At 37.2% G+C, this 22,456-nt stretch overlaps 1 protein-coding gene across 5 annotated transcripts in view; it reads left to right on the top strand.

Moving 5' to 3' along the window:
• Positions 1-22,456, top strand: part of PH4alphaEFB (prolyl 4-hydroxylase subunit alpha-1) — a 378,836-nt gene that overhangs the window by 315,943 nt on the left and 40,437 nt on the right. For all 5 annotated transcript variants that reach the window (XM_076622260.1, XM_076622259.1, XM_033336047.2 and 2 more), the window contains one exon: positions 5,914-6,133. In XM_076622260.1, the coding sequence (XP_076478375.1) occupies positions 5,943-6,133 (191 nt within the window). In that variant the 5' untranslated portion in view covers positions 5,914-5,942. The remainder of the gene's footprint in view (positions 1-5,913; positions 6,134-22,456) is intronic.

The following is a 22,456-nucleotide window of genomic DNA, read 5'->3' as shown; positions in this document are numbered from 1 at the left end:
CTTTCTCCGCCAACCGCCTTTCTTCTTTCGCGTCGCACAATGGAGGGGAGAATCCTGATTTTTCTTTCATTTTATTTTCGTGTCTTTCTTGTTTTTCGTGTCCTACGGGCTTTCTTTTTTACCAATTTTTTCTCCATTTACGTTAAGAACGAAAACTAAGATTTGCAAGCAGACAATTGCGTTCCGATAATTCGATTCGAACGATACAGCTTCCGATTGTTTCTTACTTTTTGAATGTAAAAGATGTTTAAGCTCCCAAATTTGCGAAATTCTGCTTCATTTACAGTGGCTTATTTTGTGATATTTTTAATTCTCCACTTTAATGTACAAATATAATTTCTTTCTATATAAGTAGAAATTACATTTTTAAATATGAAGGACGATTGATTGAAATAGAACGTGTCACACGTAGAAAATTCATTGTCCAATTTTGAACAATGAAACGAGCCAGCCCGTATCAACGGTACTCTACGTAATTCCAAGCACAATAAAGGGTGCTCCATCCACTTTTACAATATTAAATATTAATATCGAAAATCAGCCGTAATTGATACCATTGTTTATCATCGGATTTTATTGTACAATAATATTCTCAACGAAATCACCGACACTACTTTCCAACTAATCATTTTGAAATCATCGACGAAAGGAGAAAAGTACGAGCGAGAACAACCCCTTCCCTTCGAACTTTAAAGATCAGTCGAATATCACAGGTAAAACACTTGAGAATTTCTTCCAACTCCCAACTAAAAGTCGACATACAAAATGTTTCAAAATGAAAGTCCTCGAAAGATCGTTAAAACTCTTTAAAACGTCCAAACAACCTTTCACTGCCCTTTTGCGCTGCTACCAGTTCGCTTAAAACCCTTTGACTGCCGATTTCATTTGAACAAATTATCTATATAGTGGGTATTTACCTTAATACTTATTCAAAAACACTTGACTTATCTTATTTATTCTATTTATCTAATTTAATTATTTAATCGTTGCATAATAAATATGGAGAACAATTACGGAAACGTTTTAGTTCTAAACGACTAAAGAAACAAAATATTATTTAATGATGATCAATTGAAATTCAGTAAAATTCGATTTTAAATATTCTTGGACATCTTTCGAAATTCAATCTTCTCATGGAAGCTCGTTAAAGGATGAGATCTGTATTTTCATTTATTGGAACGATGTTAGTTTTCCCATCTATGTTACTATGATTCTTTGTAAATAATAAGAAATACTCTATCACTTCCATAAAAAAATATCAACTCTCAGTGCATACCTAAATGTATTACATGTAAATGAGTATACCTTAAACGATATAGTAAATATAATAAACGAAAAAATAAATAAATATACATATAGCAATATTTCAATTTTAAAGCCTACAGTAATATTACAGAAACAAAAAAACGCGCACATATTTCTAATAATTACGAAAACATCTGAAACATCTCTCCGAATATTGTACTTTACTCTAACGATATACTTTTTATTTACACAAATACTGTAAGCAGCTAAAGTAAATCTCGCGCGAGGTTTCAGAAAGAAACTTGTCGAAAATGCTTAATATACAAACAACCAAAAAATGGACATACAAGAAGTATGAATATATAAAAAAAAAAAAACAAATGCAATTCCATGAAGGATCGGTAGAGTTGACATTTTTATTTATAATTTGTCTGCCGCTGAGTTTTTGGAAGCCACTCGATTCGCGTGCTCGAGCAACCGCTTTTGAACTTTCGAGTGGCCGTGAACTAGGAACAAAAGGGGTGGCTGACGAACGACCGGGTAAAAAGGGCGGAAAGACGAAGAAGGAAGTTTGTGGAAGCGTGACTGAATAAATCGGCGATCGGGTAGGTGTAAGTCGCTCGGTTCCCTAACTTTAATCCTCAGTCCGGAGAAGTTGGAGTGTCGGGATGAAGCACACGAACGCGCTGGGGGAAACTCGATTAGAGAATTTTTCTTTAATTTGCGATCGGCCTGACGACCCTCTGGACCAGGGAAAAAAGGTGAAACGTCGGTCGATAGCTTAAGAAGCGACCGACAAGTTTTCCAGAATTTACGCTCCGCGAAAGACGAATATTTTCTAAATATCTGCATTATTGTACAGTTCTGTAATTATTTATTATTTCTATGTGTTTTCAAAAAGATATAAAGAGATATACAAATATGACAAAAATCATATTTTGTTAATTTTTGGAATGAAAATTTCGTCCGGAATTAGCTGCCTTTCATAGTGTCCTGAAAGAAAGGAACAATTTTTCAAAGAAGGTGAAGCCACAACGAAAGAAACTGTGTATGTGCGTCTTATTTGCTAAAGTGTGATAGAAACCAAATAATAATTCTATAAAGGAAGTGTCAATACGTTCGAATATTTAAAGGATGGAAGAGTAGAATTAATTAATAAAATCTTCAATTCCCCATCAACTTTATCAAAAACTTTGAAACGCTTCGGATAAAAAATATCGAATATTTATGAAACTACGCGTACTGTCACTTCTAATTAAAATAGCTTCCGGCGTCCCCCGCAAATTTCGGTGGGGGTCGTTTAGCAAGTTAATAAAGCGTCGAATGATTCACAGCGAACGAGTTTGTGGTTAGGGAGGAGCTAACTATAAGTCTCGAGTAAGTCGTTTTTATCTCGGACGTTTTTGTTAAGGAACGCATGGAACGTGGCGAGAAGTTAGGAATCGCCGTCGAAGGAATTCCTGATGCGGTATTCCCAGTGAATTTTAAAGCTTACGGAATACCTTGCATATTAACGCGTTACCTACGAGCAAGAGTGAACCTGAAGAAACACTCGTGACGAACCTCCGCCACGTTGTATTCCTAGCTTCCACATACACTTACAACGTTCGATATTAAACACTATTCACGAGAATGAATAAAATCGCTTTTCTTATGTTTCTTTTTGTAAAAGGGTTCGATAGCTTCGAATATTTGAAGAACGAAAGGAGTAATAAATACAGATAATTCTCACTTTACGAATTCCCATTTGCAGAAGAAGTTCAAAAATTCCACTCGCAAGAGTCTCGAAACGACATTGTACCAAAACTTATCACGTTCTACGATCCTATTAGAATCACCGATGCTTCAGCACAAAGATCTTTCGATATAGCAAATAATTTCCCCATTTTGTAACATTTTTCTTGAAAAGAAAACCTATATTAATTATATTGCCAAAAAAATGACTGAACTATTCGTTTTACAATTATTGAGAAGAAAAAAACGTCCAAACTGTACGCCTACTTTTATCGATATCCAATTTGCCAGACGATCCATCACATAGCGAAAAAACATGCAGAGTCCCCGAAGAAAACAAAACAGACCAATAAACGTCCATCGATTCCGTTAAAACACTATCTCGGCTAACGCGATTACATTCGTGTTCGGACAAATGCAAGAGGTTTATAGCCGCGCCTAGAGCACAAATGGCAATATCAATTTCAATCATGGCGAATGCTTTATCAAAAGTTGTCGAGTGCGTTTCGCTTGCTCGTCCACGCGCACCTGTTTGTATCGCACGTTTGATTCGAGGCACGTCGACGAACAAGCATCACCATTCAACCAAGACGTTTGCATATTCAGTTCAATTAAACGGCACTCGCTTAATCGGCAAACAGCGGACGAGATGCGCCCGGCCAGAAATGGAAGACTTCTCCTCTCTCCTGGTAAAGTTCCATGGCGAAAGAGAGGATCTGCTGGCAGCCTCGCTCTAACAGCGACGAATAGGCGTGCGGAGGGGGTGGATTCTCGTTCGAAAACTTCGAATGCTAATGCAATCACGAGAGTTTCGTCTAACTTTTTTCGAGACATCGTGGAAACTGGATACTCTACTAACGAACGACTTGGAAACGAGCGGCAGAGGAAACGAAACCAGTTGGAAAGAAATGGAACAGAAGGAAAGTTTGAAACATCACGGGGCAACCGTGATGAATCGCGATTACGCAGTCAAACTCTCCACCGAGTTGATATCACCGTGTGATTTTTAGTTAAATCTCTGGGATTGCAGTTTTGGTTGCCTACGAGTGGACTGGATTTATGTAAATTTATAATTTCACGAATGTAATTTCAAAAATGTTACGAGTATCATACTTTTAGCGTTTTATATATTTTTACGTACAATGCTTAAGAAATATCGAGTGGCATTACATTATGCTATCGGTCTGTTGCGAGAATCATTTTTATCAATTAATTAACGATTAAATAAGAGGAATTTGACAAGAGTAATTGGGAGCACCAAAATGTTTTTACGTGACAAAAAGACGCGAACCAATTTTCATTGTTAAATATCATTTAGTAATAACCCAATGCCAATTTTCAGCAAATACAATAACAAGATAATACGATGAATAAAACAAAATTGAAAAATATTCTCATCCATCTGCAAAAGGTATATGGCTACAAGTGGCTACAAAAAGTATTTGCACATCACTGTACCTATTTACGTGTAAGTTAATTACCCAAGTATGTTAAATTTCAATTTTAAATACAAGTATATTTACTTTATATATAGTAGTACTTTCATACAACTACAAAAATGAAATGCAGAACCTGATAGTAAAGAAACGCTTCAGTGGCACACGTGCAAATAATTTTTATAGCCGCTAATCTATGACTATCAGAAAACGTTATAGAGACTTAATCAAACTAAAAATTCCCGAATAAATCATTTCAAAGACATAAGATGTGCCGGCTTCGTCAAATGCTAAATATTATACAGACCTGCGTTACCTAAATGAAGCGTTAGACAAACAGCGTGAGAAAGGTGCGCGCGTTAAGCACGCGGAAATACGAAGGTTCGAATCAATCTGCGAAAAAAATTCTTTTTTCTCGGTACGCGTGATTAATTGATAGCCATCTATCTTCATTTGGTGCTCGTTAGTGTCGCTTTTTTTCATCCGAAAAAGTGAGCCGCTCTATCGACAGCGTTAGGAGATGAAAGTGGTGAACGCGGGGTAAGAATTGGAGAGCGGAGACAAAATAGGGCGAAAACGAAAACGGGACGAGAGAGAACGAGAGTCGATCGAGTATCCGCGACGATTAATCGGCCAAACGAATCGCCGATGCTGCTTCGATTACACGCTTCTCCCTTCGCGTCGCCATCCTTCTAGTGTCCCACTCTACTGTGCGTGGTGGAAAAGCTGGCAGGCAGCGCAGGGGCGAGAGTAATCCGCTTCCGATTTGTAGACAAAGATTACCGATTTGTAGATATAGTGGCTCACGGAAGTATTCCAACACTACAAACTTTTTACGTATACGTTATAGACAACATTTGGAACTTTTCGTATTTATGGGAAATCAAATGGTGAAAAAATCCATGAGATGCACATAATATGCAAGAATATAAAAACTGTTAGAGACGAAGTACTTGTTATGATATAAGATTTAATGAGTGAAATAAACCTTTACGTAGCTCCCATTTCTATAGTTATGTTAATAAAAATATGTAGTTGGCTAGAAATCCGCAATCTAGTGATTATATTGGTAACGTTTCAATTGAATGTGAAAACGTGCATACATTAAAGTTGAAAGATATTTGTTCTTAAGCATACACGTCGAAGATGTCACCAAAAGGTTTCAGGAATCAATCATTTACTATATTTAATAAGTCGCAATTAAGACGATTAAGACTTCTGTTCACCATACATATCAATTTTTCACTGAGTATACCGTTTGCAATAAGCGTTTTCTAACTACTAAATATCTTTCCAGGCTGGTTTCAAATTTTACTATCAAAAGCATCATAATCTCGTTACAAAGCTAACGACATATCACAAAATTTCGTATAACGCGCATAACAATTTATAAAAAAAATTCGACGAAAGTAAGCAATATACTTTTCGCAAGTCACTGTATATCCTTTTTATTTTTATTCATTTTATCTCTATGTTTGTCGTTGTTTTATGATTGCAGAATACCAAAAGGGAATAAGAAACGGAAGGATGTCGTCGAATATAATCGCTGTGGTCGTTCTAATTTCGATTACGGGCACGTGGTTGCAAAATGGCTGCGTCGCAGAGCTTTACACCGCGTTAGCGGATATGGAAGAGCTGCTTGAGACGGAGGCGGTACTCATCGACACGCTAAACGGCTACATTAAAGCACAGGAAGAACGTCTGGCCACTCTGAGAAAGTGAGTTTTACAACTGTGATTAGCCCACAGGTTTGGTTATGCTCGAGGATGTTTAACGAGCTCGTTACACGCCGGTTATGCCACACGAAACGACGACGATCGTCTCTTCGCGAAACATACACTTTTAGAACATCGTTAGACGACCATACGAGCAACTATATGGTATATCATGTCGGTGATTAACTTCCTTATTGGTCATGCGCCTCGAGCTTTGAACTCGATACTATTGTACTTCCGCCTACTGTCAATTATTGAGAATATTTTATTTATTTTACTTGAAGATTCTGTCTTGCAATGTAGACTTCGAAAATGACTTCGCGCACTGAAATTCGCGTGGCGTAAAGAAATTGGTATATTTCGAAATTTGAAATTTTATGTTTCTTAGAATTGGTCCACGAGTTTCCAACAATTGTCAATACCGAAAGTTTCATTCAACTTCCTGTATTGTAGGTGTGTTTCAAAAGTTACAAACGAAATTTCCAGAAAGTTTACACAAGAATTATTTAATAAACACGCAATGTTGGCGAAGACTCTAGGAAACGATAGTCCAATATGTTTCTTCTTTTTCTTTCTTTTTCTTTGTTAGCCCATAACGTTTAATTTGTAGACATTTGTAGCCGCGAAATCGCTAACGACTGTCTATACGACATTACTAATCGTGGATAATTCCGTTGCTTGATAAAAGAAAGTCGTTCATTAGCGAGGCAAACACGCGTCACTATAGTAACTGGACTGTAAAATCTTTGATCAGCGTGGTGCGTGATAACTAGACTGGTATAATCGGAAGATTTAATAGCAGGTTATTAAGCAGCATCGAGAGGGACGTTAAATGGTGAATGCGTATCCGTAAATTTTCGTTGAATCCGGGCCGGGCAATTATACAGTGGTAAGCTCGGTACGGGATTCGACCCAAGGATTATCGGTTATTCCCCTCTATTGGACGATACTCTTAGAAATAGCCCGATATAATTTTACGCCCTGCAATCGTCTACCGTGAAAAGAGCTCGTTCCGCTAACCTTCTATATTTTCTACGACTCGTTCGAAGCCTCGTAATCTTGTCTTTGAAAACTTATCCTGTATTCTTGTTGGTACTCTTATCTTCTTGCTCGCTACTTGCCGTATAGTGTATTTAGCCATGGGAAAAGCATTGAAAGCTATCTCCGATTAAAAGTGGAATTTTGCTGGAAGAACAGGGCTTGTTCGTTATTTCGAAATTGAAGGAAACTGAAATTTTCTCATGCTCTTTGTTCCATTCACAGTATTTAGTCGCCGTTTCGTAACAGTCTGTGTAATATAACTTTACTTAAATGGTAAAAAACACAGGCAATTTTAACGATATCTTCTACAACGAGTTCTTCGATTTATATCATCACGTTGTATCAATTACACAATGAAAGAAGTCAAAGTAGAACATAGCGAAAGAAAGAACATCGTCTTAACCCCCGTCGTTACCTAATTACCATCTCATTATCCTTTAATTACCATTTGGAAGGTACTTCGAAATCCTCCTTCTGTAATCACAATGCAATACAAAAGATCGAAATAGAAGGAAATCACGTGGTTTCAACAAGCCCTATCGATCAATTATCATATAATTAGTTATCAAACCCCATTGCCTGATCACCATATTCCATACCTTCCAACGAATCTTCTAATTATATCTTCCTCCGTTAATTACGTGCAACGAAAAGACATTAAAACGAAAGGAAGAAAAAGGACAATAAAAAAAGAGACGACGGAAAAAGGTTTGCTCGAAATTCGAATGGCCGCCGGATACGATAATCGAATGGTGGATACCGTATTCGCGGCACGTCCCGGTCGATTTTTTTCGGGGCTTCGCCCAGACAAAAGCCCGAGCAAGAATATAAAAAAGATTCCCCCTTTCGCGCCTTCTCCACCGAGCCTCCGGCACTCCCAATAATTCCCAAACCCTTCTTCTCTCGTCGCTCGTTTTTATCTTCCCCGGGGTGTGATTTGGCGCGTTGCCCGACTCGATACCGATGCCTTGGCCATTTCGAGGGCAACGGCGAAATAAGAGAACCCGTGGACCCGGACGAAAAACGTTACGAACGTGGCTGCTGGACCGCAGCTTTCTTCCACCCTACCTTTTTCTTTCACCTTCCTCATGCCCTCTCTTACCTTCTTTCTATTTATTCCTTTCACTTTCGTTTGCTTCCTCCTTTCACTTTCTTCGTTCATTTCTCGAGGCAGTCCGGCGGGATTCGTCCTAGAAACGCGCGACGATTTCGTCCGCACGGCTGCAATATTTCCGAGGCTAGAGCTGTCCCTTTCATTTTTAATCCGGCCACCGTGTAATTACTTTTCGGCAAAATGGATGACGTTATTTTCATCCTCTTCTTCCAGCGTGCTGTTTCTTCTCTTCGCGGTCTATCGCCAGGTGGAAGAAGGAGAAGGAGGATATTGGTTGTTTTATAAATTTGAAGCCGTTGGGAACGATTAAACTTCTTTCAAGTTACGTTCAATTCTTCTCTACTGTTCAATCACGCTTCTTTGTGCAAGATAATGTATCTTCCGCAGTTAAAGAAAAGATATTGTGATCGTTGGATTTGATAACTTCGAGAACGCCAGTTCTTGGCTTTTTAGTTTAGCTTTTAGTCTTTTTGTATTTTAACAGCGTTCTATTTGTCATATTTGGATGGATTAGCGGGCAAGAGGATGCTCGGATTTCTAAGTTACGGAAACGTGAGAAATAGTGGAAAGTTTTTGAATTTTTGTTTCGCTTCTATCTTTATTTCGTGATATTTTGTTGTATTGCCTCGTATCTTGAAAAATATTTACGCGTAGGGAGCTATAGTAGAAAATATCAAAGGGTTTGCAATTTGAAAACGTTGAAAGCAATCGAAATTTTCGAATTTTTGTTTTGTTCCTGTTTCATTTCTTTGTGTTCTTCGATATGTTTTCGATTGGAAAATCGTGAAAGAAGATATGGGCGCTTTTAAAGTTGAAACTGTTGAAATTTGCAATTGTTTGAAACGGACGTATTTGTAATAGAAATAACCAAATTATAGGAAAAGAATTTTAAAACGAAGTCAGGATATCTGGCTGCAATTTTATCGAAATATTTCATCCTTAAAGAACATAAAATTGAAAGATGAAGATTTGCCTTTATTTAAAAAGATAGAAAATCAGTTTTCTATCTTTAAATCTAGAGTTGGAATAATTTTCGTAAAAATGTGAAATATATTCATCATAAAATTAGATCAAATTTTCTATCTGAAAAATAGTATAACAGACCGTTGACGATAAAATGGTGGAAAAGTTTCGTTTCTAAAAAAGGAAGGAAAATCGCAAACGGTGGCTGGATTCGCGAAGCTTTTACGGTCTCGCAGTCGTATACGCGTGCGTTCGACAGTCATTCAAACTCTCTAATCGCAATCGAGTCACGTGCCAACCATTCGACTAACATTCGCCAAAATTTCCTTCGAATAACGATTGTTGCTGTCAGTTACATCCCACGAAGGCGAGGCCGAGGGAATCGAAATGCCCGCATTAATAACTAGTTATCACAATGGACTTTACGAAACTCCATTCTAATGGAGTGAACGTTCCTCCTAATTATCCTGAAAACGACGAATTATTGATTTCCTGGAGAAATTCATTGTCGTAACGTTTTAGTAGCTCCGGGATGTATTATTCGCGAATTAATTAACCTTCAAATAGAAAAATGAGCAGAACAGAAAGATCATTATATTCGTTACGGGTATTATTTTTAATAACAGAGAATAATAGAAATTGCGATACGGGCATTTAAACAATCACATTTCATACTACGATTATTACAATGTAATCCAAACACGAAACACACTACGACCATTTAAATCGTCACATTGAATACCATGATTACTACAATTTAATCCAAACATGAAATATACTACGAGCGTTTAAACAATCTGATTCAATACTATTATTACTGCAATTTAATCCAAACATTGAAATACGCGGAAATTAATCTGAAATCCATTATGAACACGAAAGTTTGCCAGCTGTGTCTGACGTTAAAGGAACAAGCCAAGTTACACGAACCCCTTCTTTCATCACGTACGCTTTAATGTTTACATTTCTCGCGTGGCAGCTTCGCGTAACACGCAAATTTTCTGGACGTTCACGCTGACTCTCCGACAGATTCGGAGAACGCGCGTGCAGCCGCGTGTTTGGAGTGGCTTCAGGCAGATTCCGTGCGAGTGGGATGCCCGCCATGTGACTCCATTGCAACCGATCTTCCCTGCATAACCGCTAAGAACACCACGAAGAACGCGATGCCGCGTCGCTCCTTTCAGTAAACCAACACGAAAATTTACGTTTTGCGTACGTTTCCTAAGTTGAAAGTTCGAATTAACTGAAGTTTCTCGCGCGTCTACTCTAGTTTCGATACATTTCTATTATTATTTAATTACTTGACAATTACTTATTGTTGCTGTAACTATAATATAATATAACTATAAACTAACGAATGAAAAATCTTCGAACGTAGAAAACGGTGGTTTTATTTACGTCGGTAGCTTTGTCACATTTCAGCCACACCGAAAAATTGAAACGCACGAACAACGTATTTCCAAAAAGCAGAACGATCGACCGCGATCCGATTCGGAATCATCCAGGGAATAATTTCGAAAAAAAAAAGAATTGCCCGGAGAACTTGCGCGTTTTTGGTATGGAGCCAACCGAATAAAAAATATTTAGTCAAGCCTCGAGCAACTTTGCAAATACTATGCATATTTGCGAAACCGCGTGTAGCTATCAAACGTATTTCCATTTGACTGATCGAAAATATCTGAAACTCTACATAACATTTATAAGAGGAACAATTCGATAAAAAGCGTGACATTTCGAAAAGCCAGAAAATGGCAAACGGATTTCACATTTGATAGGAATTGCACGATGTTTTGTAAATTCGATCGAACATATTATTGCGGCTTGTAAACGAATCTGCACAGTTTGTAGTGTTTTTTCCCAGGGGACCTGGGAAGCGTTCCGGTAGAAATTTAATCAGGCGTAGATCTATTTACAAGGGAACTTCATTTGCACCCGAATCAATAGCCACACTTCATCCTCGGTTCCATCGAATTTCCTGTTTCTCTTTCATTTCTTTAATTATGTTAATAAAAAATATGGTAACGATTGAATTGAACGTGAACGAATTGGGAATGAATCGAATGATAAAATGCGTGACGTTTCGCAAAGCCAGAAAATGGCAAACGCATTTGATACGAATTGCACGATGTTTTGCAAATTCGATCGAACATGTTTTTACGCATTGTAAAGGAATCTGCAAAGTTTTTAGCGTTTTTCGCAGGAAAAAACCGGGTAAGCTTCTCGGTAAAAATTTAATCAGGCGTACATCTATTTACAACGGAACTTTATTTACAGCCGAATCAAAAATCACATTTCATTCTCGATTCTATCGAATTTTCTGTTTTTATTGTTGTCTGGTTGGTAAAAGTTATGGCAAGTCGTTCGACGTTTATTGGAAAGGAATAAAGAAAGAACTACGCTATTTCTGTTAGTACGTTCGTGAAACCTGCTCGAACTTGTGTAATATCATGTTGAGATGAGCTTTTTGCAATTATTTTCAAAAATGTATTCGTAATAAACGTCGTATAAAAATCATAAAAACATTATGCAGAAATATTTTATCTTCTGCTAATGCAATATTTACGAAGAAATATCTTAAAGATGTCGTGGATACAACGATATATTTCATCAAACGGTTTTACTTTTCCTCGGAAAATATCCGCAAAAATATACTATTCAAAAATATTTAGAAGGATATATTAGATCCGATTATTTGCTACGCAATTATCATTCTATTCAAGAAATCACTTAAAGGAATATTCTTCGTAAAAAGATTCTACTCTTTTATCAATAAAAATAAAAAGACACTATTCAAAATATGTCGTAAATAAACGAACGAAGCTTAACAAAACAAGTTCCATCATCCTCTAAAAACAAAAAACGACCTATGTAGAACGAAAAACGACGCTTTATAGGAAAAGGTTTCATCATTCTCCAAAAATAGACACCAAAAGCATTGTTCAAAAAATCACGTGAAAAAAGAGGAAGCTTCACGGAAAAAGTTTCGTTTTCTAAGAACAAATACAAAATAGACCAGACAGAATCTTCGCGAAACAAAGCTACAATTTTCTAAACGCAAAAAATGAAACTCTACGGAGGAAAAAGCTCCGTCGTTCTCCAAAAGTAAACATAGGTACACCGTTAAAAAAATAGGCTTAAAAAACGAAGAAACCTCCACAAAAGAAGAACTTGAAAAATAGCCTAAATGGGAAAGCAAAACTTCACGGACAAAGATCTCGTGATGCTGCAAAAAAAAAAGAAAGAAAAATAGAAAAAGGGCTATTCAAAAAATCGTGTAAAAAGAAGGCTTCGTAAGGAGACGTCCACAAAGAATGCTATTTAAATATTGCCTATTTCCGCGTCATCTGCTTGACTCAACGAGATATCCTTTCGACGATCTGTTATCGAGCGTTTAACCTCCTAAAACCTCGGGAAGAATTCCCGAGAAAAGATCCTTTCTCCTTTCCGCGACGATCTTCGAATTTCGTCAAGAATCCTCCGAATCCCTTTATCAAAGGATCTGTTCGGCGAATTCTCGTTGACAGTTCGATCGTAAGAAGATCGATAGACGAAGAAGGAGGCGGATCGTTTGATATCCAGAAGGAAATTTCACAGAACGATCAAAAGATAAGTTGGAGGTATATGGCGGTCGGTATTAGCGTGCAAAGTCGAACGCTTCCGATCGTTTCGCGAAGTCACGCGTGAAACTTTCCGACACGAAATTCCGATCGGAACTCGGACGGTTTGCTGGATATTAAACGGGAACGCGTCGTTGCCCGCAACTTTCCAAGGAATCTGTTCTACGTGGCTCGTACCGGAGTCCGCAACTCGAACGCCTTCCAAGCTTCTCGTTGTTTCCGGTCGACTCTAAACTATTCTTGGCGGATGGTATAAGTATGTTTACGTACGTTCGTATTACATTATGAGTAGACTATAGATTTTTATGCATTTATGGAAAGTTTAAATGTAAAATGATGTACATGGATGGTCGATAGATATAGATAGATAGATGATTGATATATACATAGTATGCATAAAATATCCAAAATATAGTAATTGTTATTAATATTTGGACGCCACTGTATTCGAGAAACTATGGCTCTTAGGTATAACATGTATTTGTTTCTGTTGCGAGATTGTATCTTCTTTTGGATTTCTAATCGCATTTTAGTCAGTGTCAATGCACATTATGCTGCCTATTACGTCCGAGAGAGCATTGGTTTCCCTATGGCTAGTTTACCTGCGACAATCGTATATTTTTAATGTCAATAAATTCTACGAATCTGTGAATTCTTTTTTTTTTCGCGTGCTAGTTTCAAAAGGAACGTACTTGTATTTTTATTATCATACAACGACACTGTACGATCGTATCTTTTCGTCTGTGCGGTAAAGGGTTTCTACCGGTAAATCTTGATGCAATAGAAAAATGAATATTATTAAGAATAAATTTTTCTTTTTATAAATTACCTCACAAAATTGATAAAAGATTCAGCTACTAGATTTTTCCAAAAATTACCGCCGGAGTACCTCCGTATGCAAACTCGAACCTCTTCGGAGCAACGGCGTTCTGACACCCAGAGCGATTGCGTATCGCGATTTTTATTCCATTTCCATCGCTTATATCAAAAACGTTCGAGCGTGACACGATGTAGTGTCCTCCAAAGAGCTTCGGAGGACCTTTCAGAAACAATCTGCACATTTTCATCTCGATATTGGAAAAAAGGGAGAAGAGAGAGAAAAACAATAATGAAACGTAACGCGAGATCTCTTCCATCGAATGTCACGGTGAAAATTCACGGTAAAAGACGACAATTATAAACAATCGAAACCAACGTCCAACTATGTCTACGCAAGTTATCTTAATAATCATAGTACAGTCGACAAGATCGCCGTTCAATGTAGAGAAATATGTTGAAAATACAAGATAAAACATTCCCATGGGACTCTTTGTTTTCAAAAAAATTGTATCCAATATACGTTTACCAAGTCAATTCTTAACAAAACATGTTCAAAGTCTATTTTCTTAAAAAAATTTTTTCTACATTTTTAACTTATTTTCGCACACACATACATTTCAACTAGCCAAATTCACACTCGCTAAACAAATTTTCAATTGAAATTTTATCGAAAACAACGCCATATGAAAAAATCTTACTCTTTATTTTCCACTTATATTTTCACATAGAATCGTTGCCTGACTGATTATACCATGATTACGTCCTATAAACATTTTCTAATACGCGTCAATTCGCTCGAATTGATATTGTTGAAGGCACGCGAACTACGAAACGGGACGATTAATACTCGCTTCGAGCGAGTTTCGTTCGGGTTCGTGTGAAACGAGTCGTTTACCGTTCGGTCAGAGCTCTGAACGTTTTCCCGAAACTCTGTTTCAACGATATCCTTATCAGAAGCGACAATCGAGCTGCCGACATTCCTCCGTTAAAAAGCTGCAATTAAACGCGACACGATTCCCACGGGAGCCTTAAATCGGGCGCTCTCGTCGAAATTTGCCTGGGACGTCTCTGTTCAGTCGAGATTTCCCTGGTACGATGACCTAATTCGCCTATGATTATCGATTATTATGGCTGGAAAGTGGGAGGGAACATTGGAGAGGCGATTGGATCTTTATCTTCGAAACGATGTCAGCAATGGAACGAAACAGTTTTCATCTGAATAATACGACGGTCGGGGTAACGATACGAGAATTATTGGAATAGGATTTTTATCGCTTATAGCTCGTAGCGAATTAGTGATCGTTCAGTGATACTTCGCCCAGTTCGAATCTTGTTATTGAACTCTATCATTTTAGACGGAAATAGAGTTTTTATAGTTGGCAGGTATTTTAGATAGAATTTTTTGCGCCATCGTATCTTCTATAGCAGAGCTTCTTTCGTCTGATTTCCATTTATTCAAATGAAATTTCAGTTAACCATTAGCGCGGCAAAGACGAAATATTTTCGTTTCAAATTCGCCAACTCGTGTCCCACACGTTGGTAAGCGGTTGTCGCAGAAATAAAAACAACGTCGACTGAGATTATTTGTCGAGGTACAGTTTCAAATTGCACCTGGTTCCCTGGAGTCATCGATATAGTTGCAATATATTTTTTTATAACGCAAGCAAATCAAGCAATAAATTTCGTTTATTTTAATAATTTCAACCTATATCGTAGAATAAAAAGCGACAGCGAACCTAGTGATATTATTTCGACAAGTATCAAAAGAAAACGACTACTTGCAATAGATAGCGGAGATAACGATAGCGATTGCAATGAAATTGTTTTCCCATTACGGAAGCGGTGTAGAATGATGTCTGACGATGAGGAAGAAAGTGGCAATGAGGATTGTGAAATTAATCTTACATTTAAAGAATGGATATGGAGACATAGAAAATGAAAGCAAAATATGACAATATTCACAGATTTTTGGAATAAAAATAAAAATACAAATAGGATGAAATGTCACAGCTTTACAAATGTTAAATAAAATGCTAACAGAAGACTTTCGGAAAATCGTTATGATTTCAAGATGAAACTTGCAAATTAAAAAAGTTTGAAGATAATTAGAGGGATACGAATATAGATAAGATAAATTCTTCTTTTGCTTTATGAATTTTAACGTCCTAATTGAAAGAATCAAGTGTTTAATAAATTAGTGTTCACGTCTGTGTAAAATTCTTTGTGTAAGTTTCTTGCGAGCCTTCTCGTTTCGAGTGACGCTAGTCAAAGTTGCCAGCGCGAGTGATTAATACCTAATTAGACGAACTTTTAAAATACACATAATAATACCTACAATAAAATTACATATATATATATACCGAAATTCCAATCGTAAAGTAATTCATATAGAATAAGGAAGAAACGTGCGAATAAACAAATATAAATATGCAGATTATTCTTTCGAATGCGTAATGAAAAACCAATACGACTGAAAGTATAAATGACACGTAGCAAATGACAAATACACGTAACAACATATTGAAATTGTAACCAAAATTTAATAGGATTCGAATTATAGCATTACAAATACACAAGACGATATAGTGAACCTTCAATCGAGAATCAATTACGCGTAACAGTATAAAAGAAACGTATACGACACATATTCTTCTGAAAGCGTAAGCAACGGTAAATACGAGTAAAATGGAAAAAGAAATTACAGACAGAGATAATGTCATTTGAAATTCCAATCGAAAGGCAATTTACAACGGTACAAAAGAAGCAAACACGGAATCAGTTATCGTTCCACTAAACAAAGGCCGATCGATCATCGGGATCGTGTAATTACATTAAGGAATTACCGTTTGAATTAAAATAACGTGCAGCATTCATTTAATTCGGCCGATCGACGATGATCGATTCGAAACACGTCGCGAGATCGCGTGCACATTTATACCGAGCCGGCTCGACAAATTTTGCATCGACGAAATTTTCCGGATGTGTCCCGTGGCGGAAGTGGCAGCGGCGGCGGCGACCTGGCTCCCTCGAATTTAATTGAATTGTTACCCGATCGCAAAATTGCGGTCGCTCCGTTTCACTAGATCGCTTACAAACTATCCGACGGGACTTGATTTCATTCAATTTTCGATATGGACCGTTGAATCAACGAATTTTTCAAAAACACTCTCATCGCGTGTCGTCTCTCGCGGTTCCAAGAATTTGCTAAATGCGGGAAAATCGTATGAACAAATTGAATAGTCCGCCGAGAAAATTTGCGATTATTTTACTAGATGTACGTGGGTATACTGAATTTTTTAATTATACATTCGTTTTTTATCGTTAATAAAGTCAATAATAATTTTTTTCTGACAGACTATGATTAGAAAATTTTCCTAGATAAGAGAATCTTAAATTGATTTCCTTTGACAAACTTTATACATACATATGGCTATTCTAGTAAAAAGTAGATTTCTTCCTACATTTACTTTTATTCTACCTGCTTTGTGATATTCGTGCAAATTATTATCAAGGTGAGTTTATAAATTATGGAAATTCAAATTTTCTTGAAAACGCGACTCGCTCCTAATTGGATTTTAAGATTATTCCATCTGTAATTGAGCAAAGTGGCGAATTTATACATTTCCAAGACAACGTTCGAGGTCCTGTAAGATAATGAAATAGTGTTTGTACCCCAAGCTGATTTTCTCCGTTCTTCGGCACGATGTTTCAGAAATAATTGTAGAACGAGATGGAATCATCATTACATATACTTATGCATTTTCTTCATATTATTTAATTAAATATGCAAAGAATATTTAGGTACATATTAGAAAATGTAATCTTCCAATGTTGCATCTATATCTAACAATATAAACTGCAAAAAGATGCAGAAAAATTCACGATCTATTGATAATAAAAGCAATCAAATTCTACAAACGATAAAATAACCTGATCTTCGATCTTCACGAAACGACGCTTTCAAATTCGAACGAAAGCCTGACCTAAGAAAATCAACAATAGAAATATTGGATTGGCAACTAAGTGGTTGCGTATTTCGTCATTAGGTGGTTTGACGAAATCCGCAATCACTTAGTTGCCAGCCCAATATAAAACCGTATCGTCTCAAGTCGCTCGATAACTAAAAACATGAGTCACAAAAATGAAGAAAAAATTTGCGCAAACGCCCTGAAATGATCTCATAATCATGAGAAGACAATTGGCGTTGCACATCGGTCGCTAAAAATTTATGGTATATTTCAGGCGCCAAAATCGCAACCGTGAAAGACTAATTGAAACGGTAGTACAATCACGAGTGCGAAAACCGTGGTGGAAAATCGAAATTCTTTCGGCTTGCGATTGTGCCGGTCGTAGGAAACGCCGCGGGACCGATCGCCTGAACGGAAATCGACGCGTCGCCGTTTATGCATTCCGTGAATTTCGCGTGAACTAACCCCCGGAGAGGCCAGCAGCCAGCGCAGCGGGAGCGTTCGAGCGCGTTTAATTGGAAATTTCGAGCGGCGGGAAAAATTTGACGAGGTAGCTCCGTTCGTTTCGCCCCGTAGATCGATCGCGAATTATTCGCCGATACCGAAACGCCAAGTCAATCCCCCGGCAGGTCAGTTGAAAATTTCCCGAAGCTTGCAAGCTATATCGAAGCCGGAAACCCTATACACGCGTTCGATTAAACTCGAACACCGATTCAAATCGCGATAGGGTAACGCGTAACGCACCAACGTGGTCGTCGTTCGATGGAAAAAAGAAAGAATCGAACAAGTTGTTTCTCGTGTACAGCGAATTGAGATCTTGTATTCTGTTCCGGTTTTCTGTTTTCCGAATTTTCTTTTTTTTTTTTTATTGCTTTTACTTTTTTCTTCGTTACGGTTCTCTATTTTTTTTTTGTCTTTTTTTTGGTGGAAGTTGGACATGGTTTGTTTTAACGATGCCCGTTTGTTTTCCAACGATCGAAATGGCGCGTGAAATTAGTTTAACCCATTAACGCTTTTTCGACTGCACCGGAGTCAGTTCATCGAGTTCCTCTTCCTTGATTTTTTTTAACCTTTTGTTTCACAGGAGATTTCGATCAATGCGATGTGGATTTTGCATTGTTTCGATGCTTCGATTGTTTGTTTCTTTTTCGGCTTTGGCGAATAGGAGATTGGTTGGCGAAACGAGGAGAGTATAGGAAGAGATTAATTCGCCATCGAATTTTTTACGTTCCGACGTGCTTCCTACGTTTCCCGATTGCTGATGAAAGAATCGCTTGGATTTACGTGAATCCTGATCTTTGAGAGAACATAATTTTCAACAGGATTCGCATAGAATCTTCTTAATAGAAATTTCATTAGTAAATGATATTAATATTTCGCCACATATGCGGTTCCCGTTAAATAAAAGAAATATTGTCAGTGAACGAGAAAATTTTGAAATTATTTGAAAAATCATTTCAACAAAAACAAACTTATAGGAATGAGCCTTAGTAACCTTTAGAGAAATTCGACGTTAATTAAACGATATAGTTGATCACTTTAACTTCTCAAAGACTCAATTGCGAGAGTCAGTCGACGAGTTAACATACCACGTCGATCAATATGCCGTTTTTCGTCTTTCACGCCTAACGAGTCGTTGGCGATCGAACGAGCAAAAAGAGAGCACGGTGAATACGAAAGCAGGTCCTGGAATTTTTTCTCCATTTTCAATTTCTAATGGACGAACAGCTGCAATGAGGTCTTCCAAGCTTTTTGATACTTCTTTGATGCGACTGATCGAACGAATCGACAGCAATTTTCATATTTCCCTAACGATTCGATGGCAATGAAGATGATTTTCTCTTTTACGTGGAATTTAATGCTATAATACTTTGATGTCAACTTTTTAAAGGGGATCCCACTCTTCATTATTCTCTCAAGTATGCATGAAATTTTAATTTAGAACGAACGTTCGCAATGTGATTATAATATTCTTCTACTTGTGTTATTGTACTTTTATTTGTTGTATCCGTTGTCAGAAACACAAGAAATCTTGGCGATAAAGATATAACGCGCGTAAGTACTTCAGAAGAAATATTATAACTCGTGTCCTGTTAATGAAGCCTGAAACAACTAGCTTTTGAAACAGCTCTCAGTTTGAACTTATCAACTGTGAAAATTATATATTATATTATCCTGCTTTTTTTGTAATAACTAAACCAGACATGAATGCACAACCGCCTATTACAATATTCCAGATTTAGTTCAATAGTACATACATCTCAAAGAATTAATGAGAATATTAATCAACAAATATATATAAATAGAATAATAACACTAAAACTACCGGTAGTTAATTAATACGAAGCTATTTCTACCAAAACCAGTCAAAATGATTGGTCTTTAAAAAATATTTAATAATAGAATATATTTATATTTATTGATTTATTACTTTCTTACAGAAGGAATTCCATGTTATGTAGTATATTTTTGGTATTATTAATCCATCTGCGACCATGATCTCTAAACGAGGGTTGGCACATTTATAAAATTGTAGGAACAGTCATTTTGACTGGTGTGGTAGTTCTAGTGTTAAACAACAAATCGGAAACTACCTGAACCCCAGAAGGTATTTCTAAAACTAACATCTCCTGAGCAATTATCTCGTCTTGCCGACTATCATCTTAACTTTAACCCGTAATCATGTTCTTAGCCCTAAACACGCCAAAAACCAGCCCACAGGCGTCACTTTAAACCGACGCCAGTCTGAAGCAGCCCTAACGTCTCGCCGAATTACCGCCATCCACGGTATCGCGTCTCGCTCGTTAACGTAACTCGTCAACGGGATAATTTTATCGAGTCACAGCGAGGCGTGGGTAGGCAACGACACGCTGACACACGTCGCGAGACAATATCTCCTTGCAAGTGGAATCCAGAGACGCGGTAGTTCGCGACAGAGTTCAACCACGGTCAAACCGGTGTTCACACAGTAACGTGAGCGTGCATTAACATCACGTACAACATATATACACGGTGGTCTATAATTCGTAGTACAAACGGGGTCAATGAGATTCTATGGTTCGAAATAAGACGAAAATCAGAAATAACAAAGTTACATTGGAAGGTTCATTCTCGAGAAAATTCAGATTCGAAATATCGTGTCAAGCTACTTTGGAAGCTTCATTCTCGAGAAAATTCAGATTCGAAATATCGTGTCATCTCATAAGTAACGCGTTTGCTCTGTGAGATAAGTTTCAAATAATCGATGATATCGTTACTATCGAAATTTTATAAAATTCGATTAGAAAACTCAAAAGAAAAGGACAAAGAATTATAAAAATACAGGAAATTTTGTCATTGATCAATCCCTAACAAGATATTTTTTTTTACTTTTATCTAGCAATTTTTATTTGTGGGAATATCAATAAGTTAATTTTCTTGAAAATGAGGCTTTAAACGAAAAAATTGTATTCTCCATTTTCGATCTACTTTCGCTATAAAATAACTTGTTATCAATTATCTACTCCTGTCTGCTTGGAAATTATACAAATCTACGTATACTTGACAAGTTTTCAAACTCGATTTTTTCAAAAATTTTCTCCAAACCTCCAACGCAATTCTGTTATTTTTTTATCTTCGTCTCCATCGTATCTCCGTCGCTATTTCCTTGCACTATACACTATACATGAATTACGGAGCACCTTGTATAGATATATACGCGTGTGCGCGCGCGTGTTACACGCGGAAGGGTGTCTGGCGTCTCTCCGCGACAATGCCAGGGATGTATATCAAGCTGCGGCTGTCATCGGCGTATCTAGCTCGGCCAATATCACCGTAGCATTAACCCTGGCAATAGCTAGCTGCCTGATAAAATTATCCTTGCCTCCAACGTGTCTTAATTAACCGGCGATTAATCTCAGTCTTAGAGGTTTCTTCGTGGTGTGGAATTTATCGTAGCTGATACACCGCGGTCGTAAAATCAGCGAGAAACTAAACTTTACACATTTCCAGTGCCAAAGCGTATAATAAAATGCGCAGCGCTGATTATCTGCTTTCTCACTTTTAATTTCATTAAAATCGGCAACATTTCAATTTTAAAGAAAATAATTTGTAATATGAATAAAGCTTGAGTCATTGATTCTTAAATGCTACCCATTGGTGAAAAATTTTAGAATCAACCACCGATATTCCATTGATGCAACGTTTCATTTATAATGTTTGTTCGGTTCGTTTACTTTATCAAATTCTTTTATTTTTAACATTGTGATTGTCAAGGGAAATTTAATATTTTGAATAACCGCGGGGAACGAACACTTTCTCTTTCCTGTTCCCTAAAATAAGAATTGTAGGAAATTAACACGTGAGTCGAACTGTGAATCGAATGTTAGACGGTCCAAGGCACTAAAGGCTCCTTTGATGTCTAAAAGAGTTCTTCTTTAAGGTCAGACAAGAGAAAGATTTTTCCTTAACCCCTTAAGCGAGAAAAGCGGATCTATCTACTGAAGCAAGTCGATTGTATGGTAGCTCGAGCAAATCCGTCCGCTATCGTTGAATACAAAATGTTTAGGGATTCAATTCAAACATGCGCACTTATGTCCACGTTACACACCTGTTCTCGATATATTGCGCCATACATTCTGCATATAATCCTTATACCGGAAGCCATAATATTTCAGGAAATTTTAGATATAAAATCCGCTGTTTCATCGAGATCGTAACTATTGTTTGAAATAATAGAGATACTCGAGGCAAGCAGAATTATTGGGCCAACAATAGTCAAAAACTACTTTCAAAGACTAAAGTAAATAAGAAGATGTAAGCTATC

Source organism: Bombus vancouverensis, chromosome 10 (genome assembly GCF_051014615.1).
Source record: "Bombus vancouverensis nearcticus chromosome 10, iyBomVanc1_principal, whole genome shotgun sequence".
In the NCBI taxonomy this organism is placed as follows: Eukaryota; Metazoa; Arthropoda; class Insecta; order Hymenoptera; family Apidae; genus Bombus; species Bombus vancouverensis.
The sequence above is the reverse complement of the archived record's forward strand: the minus strand, read 5'-3'. Positions and strand labels throughout refer to the sequence as shown.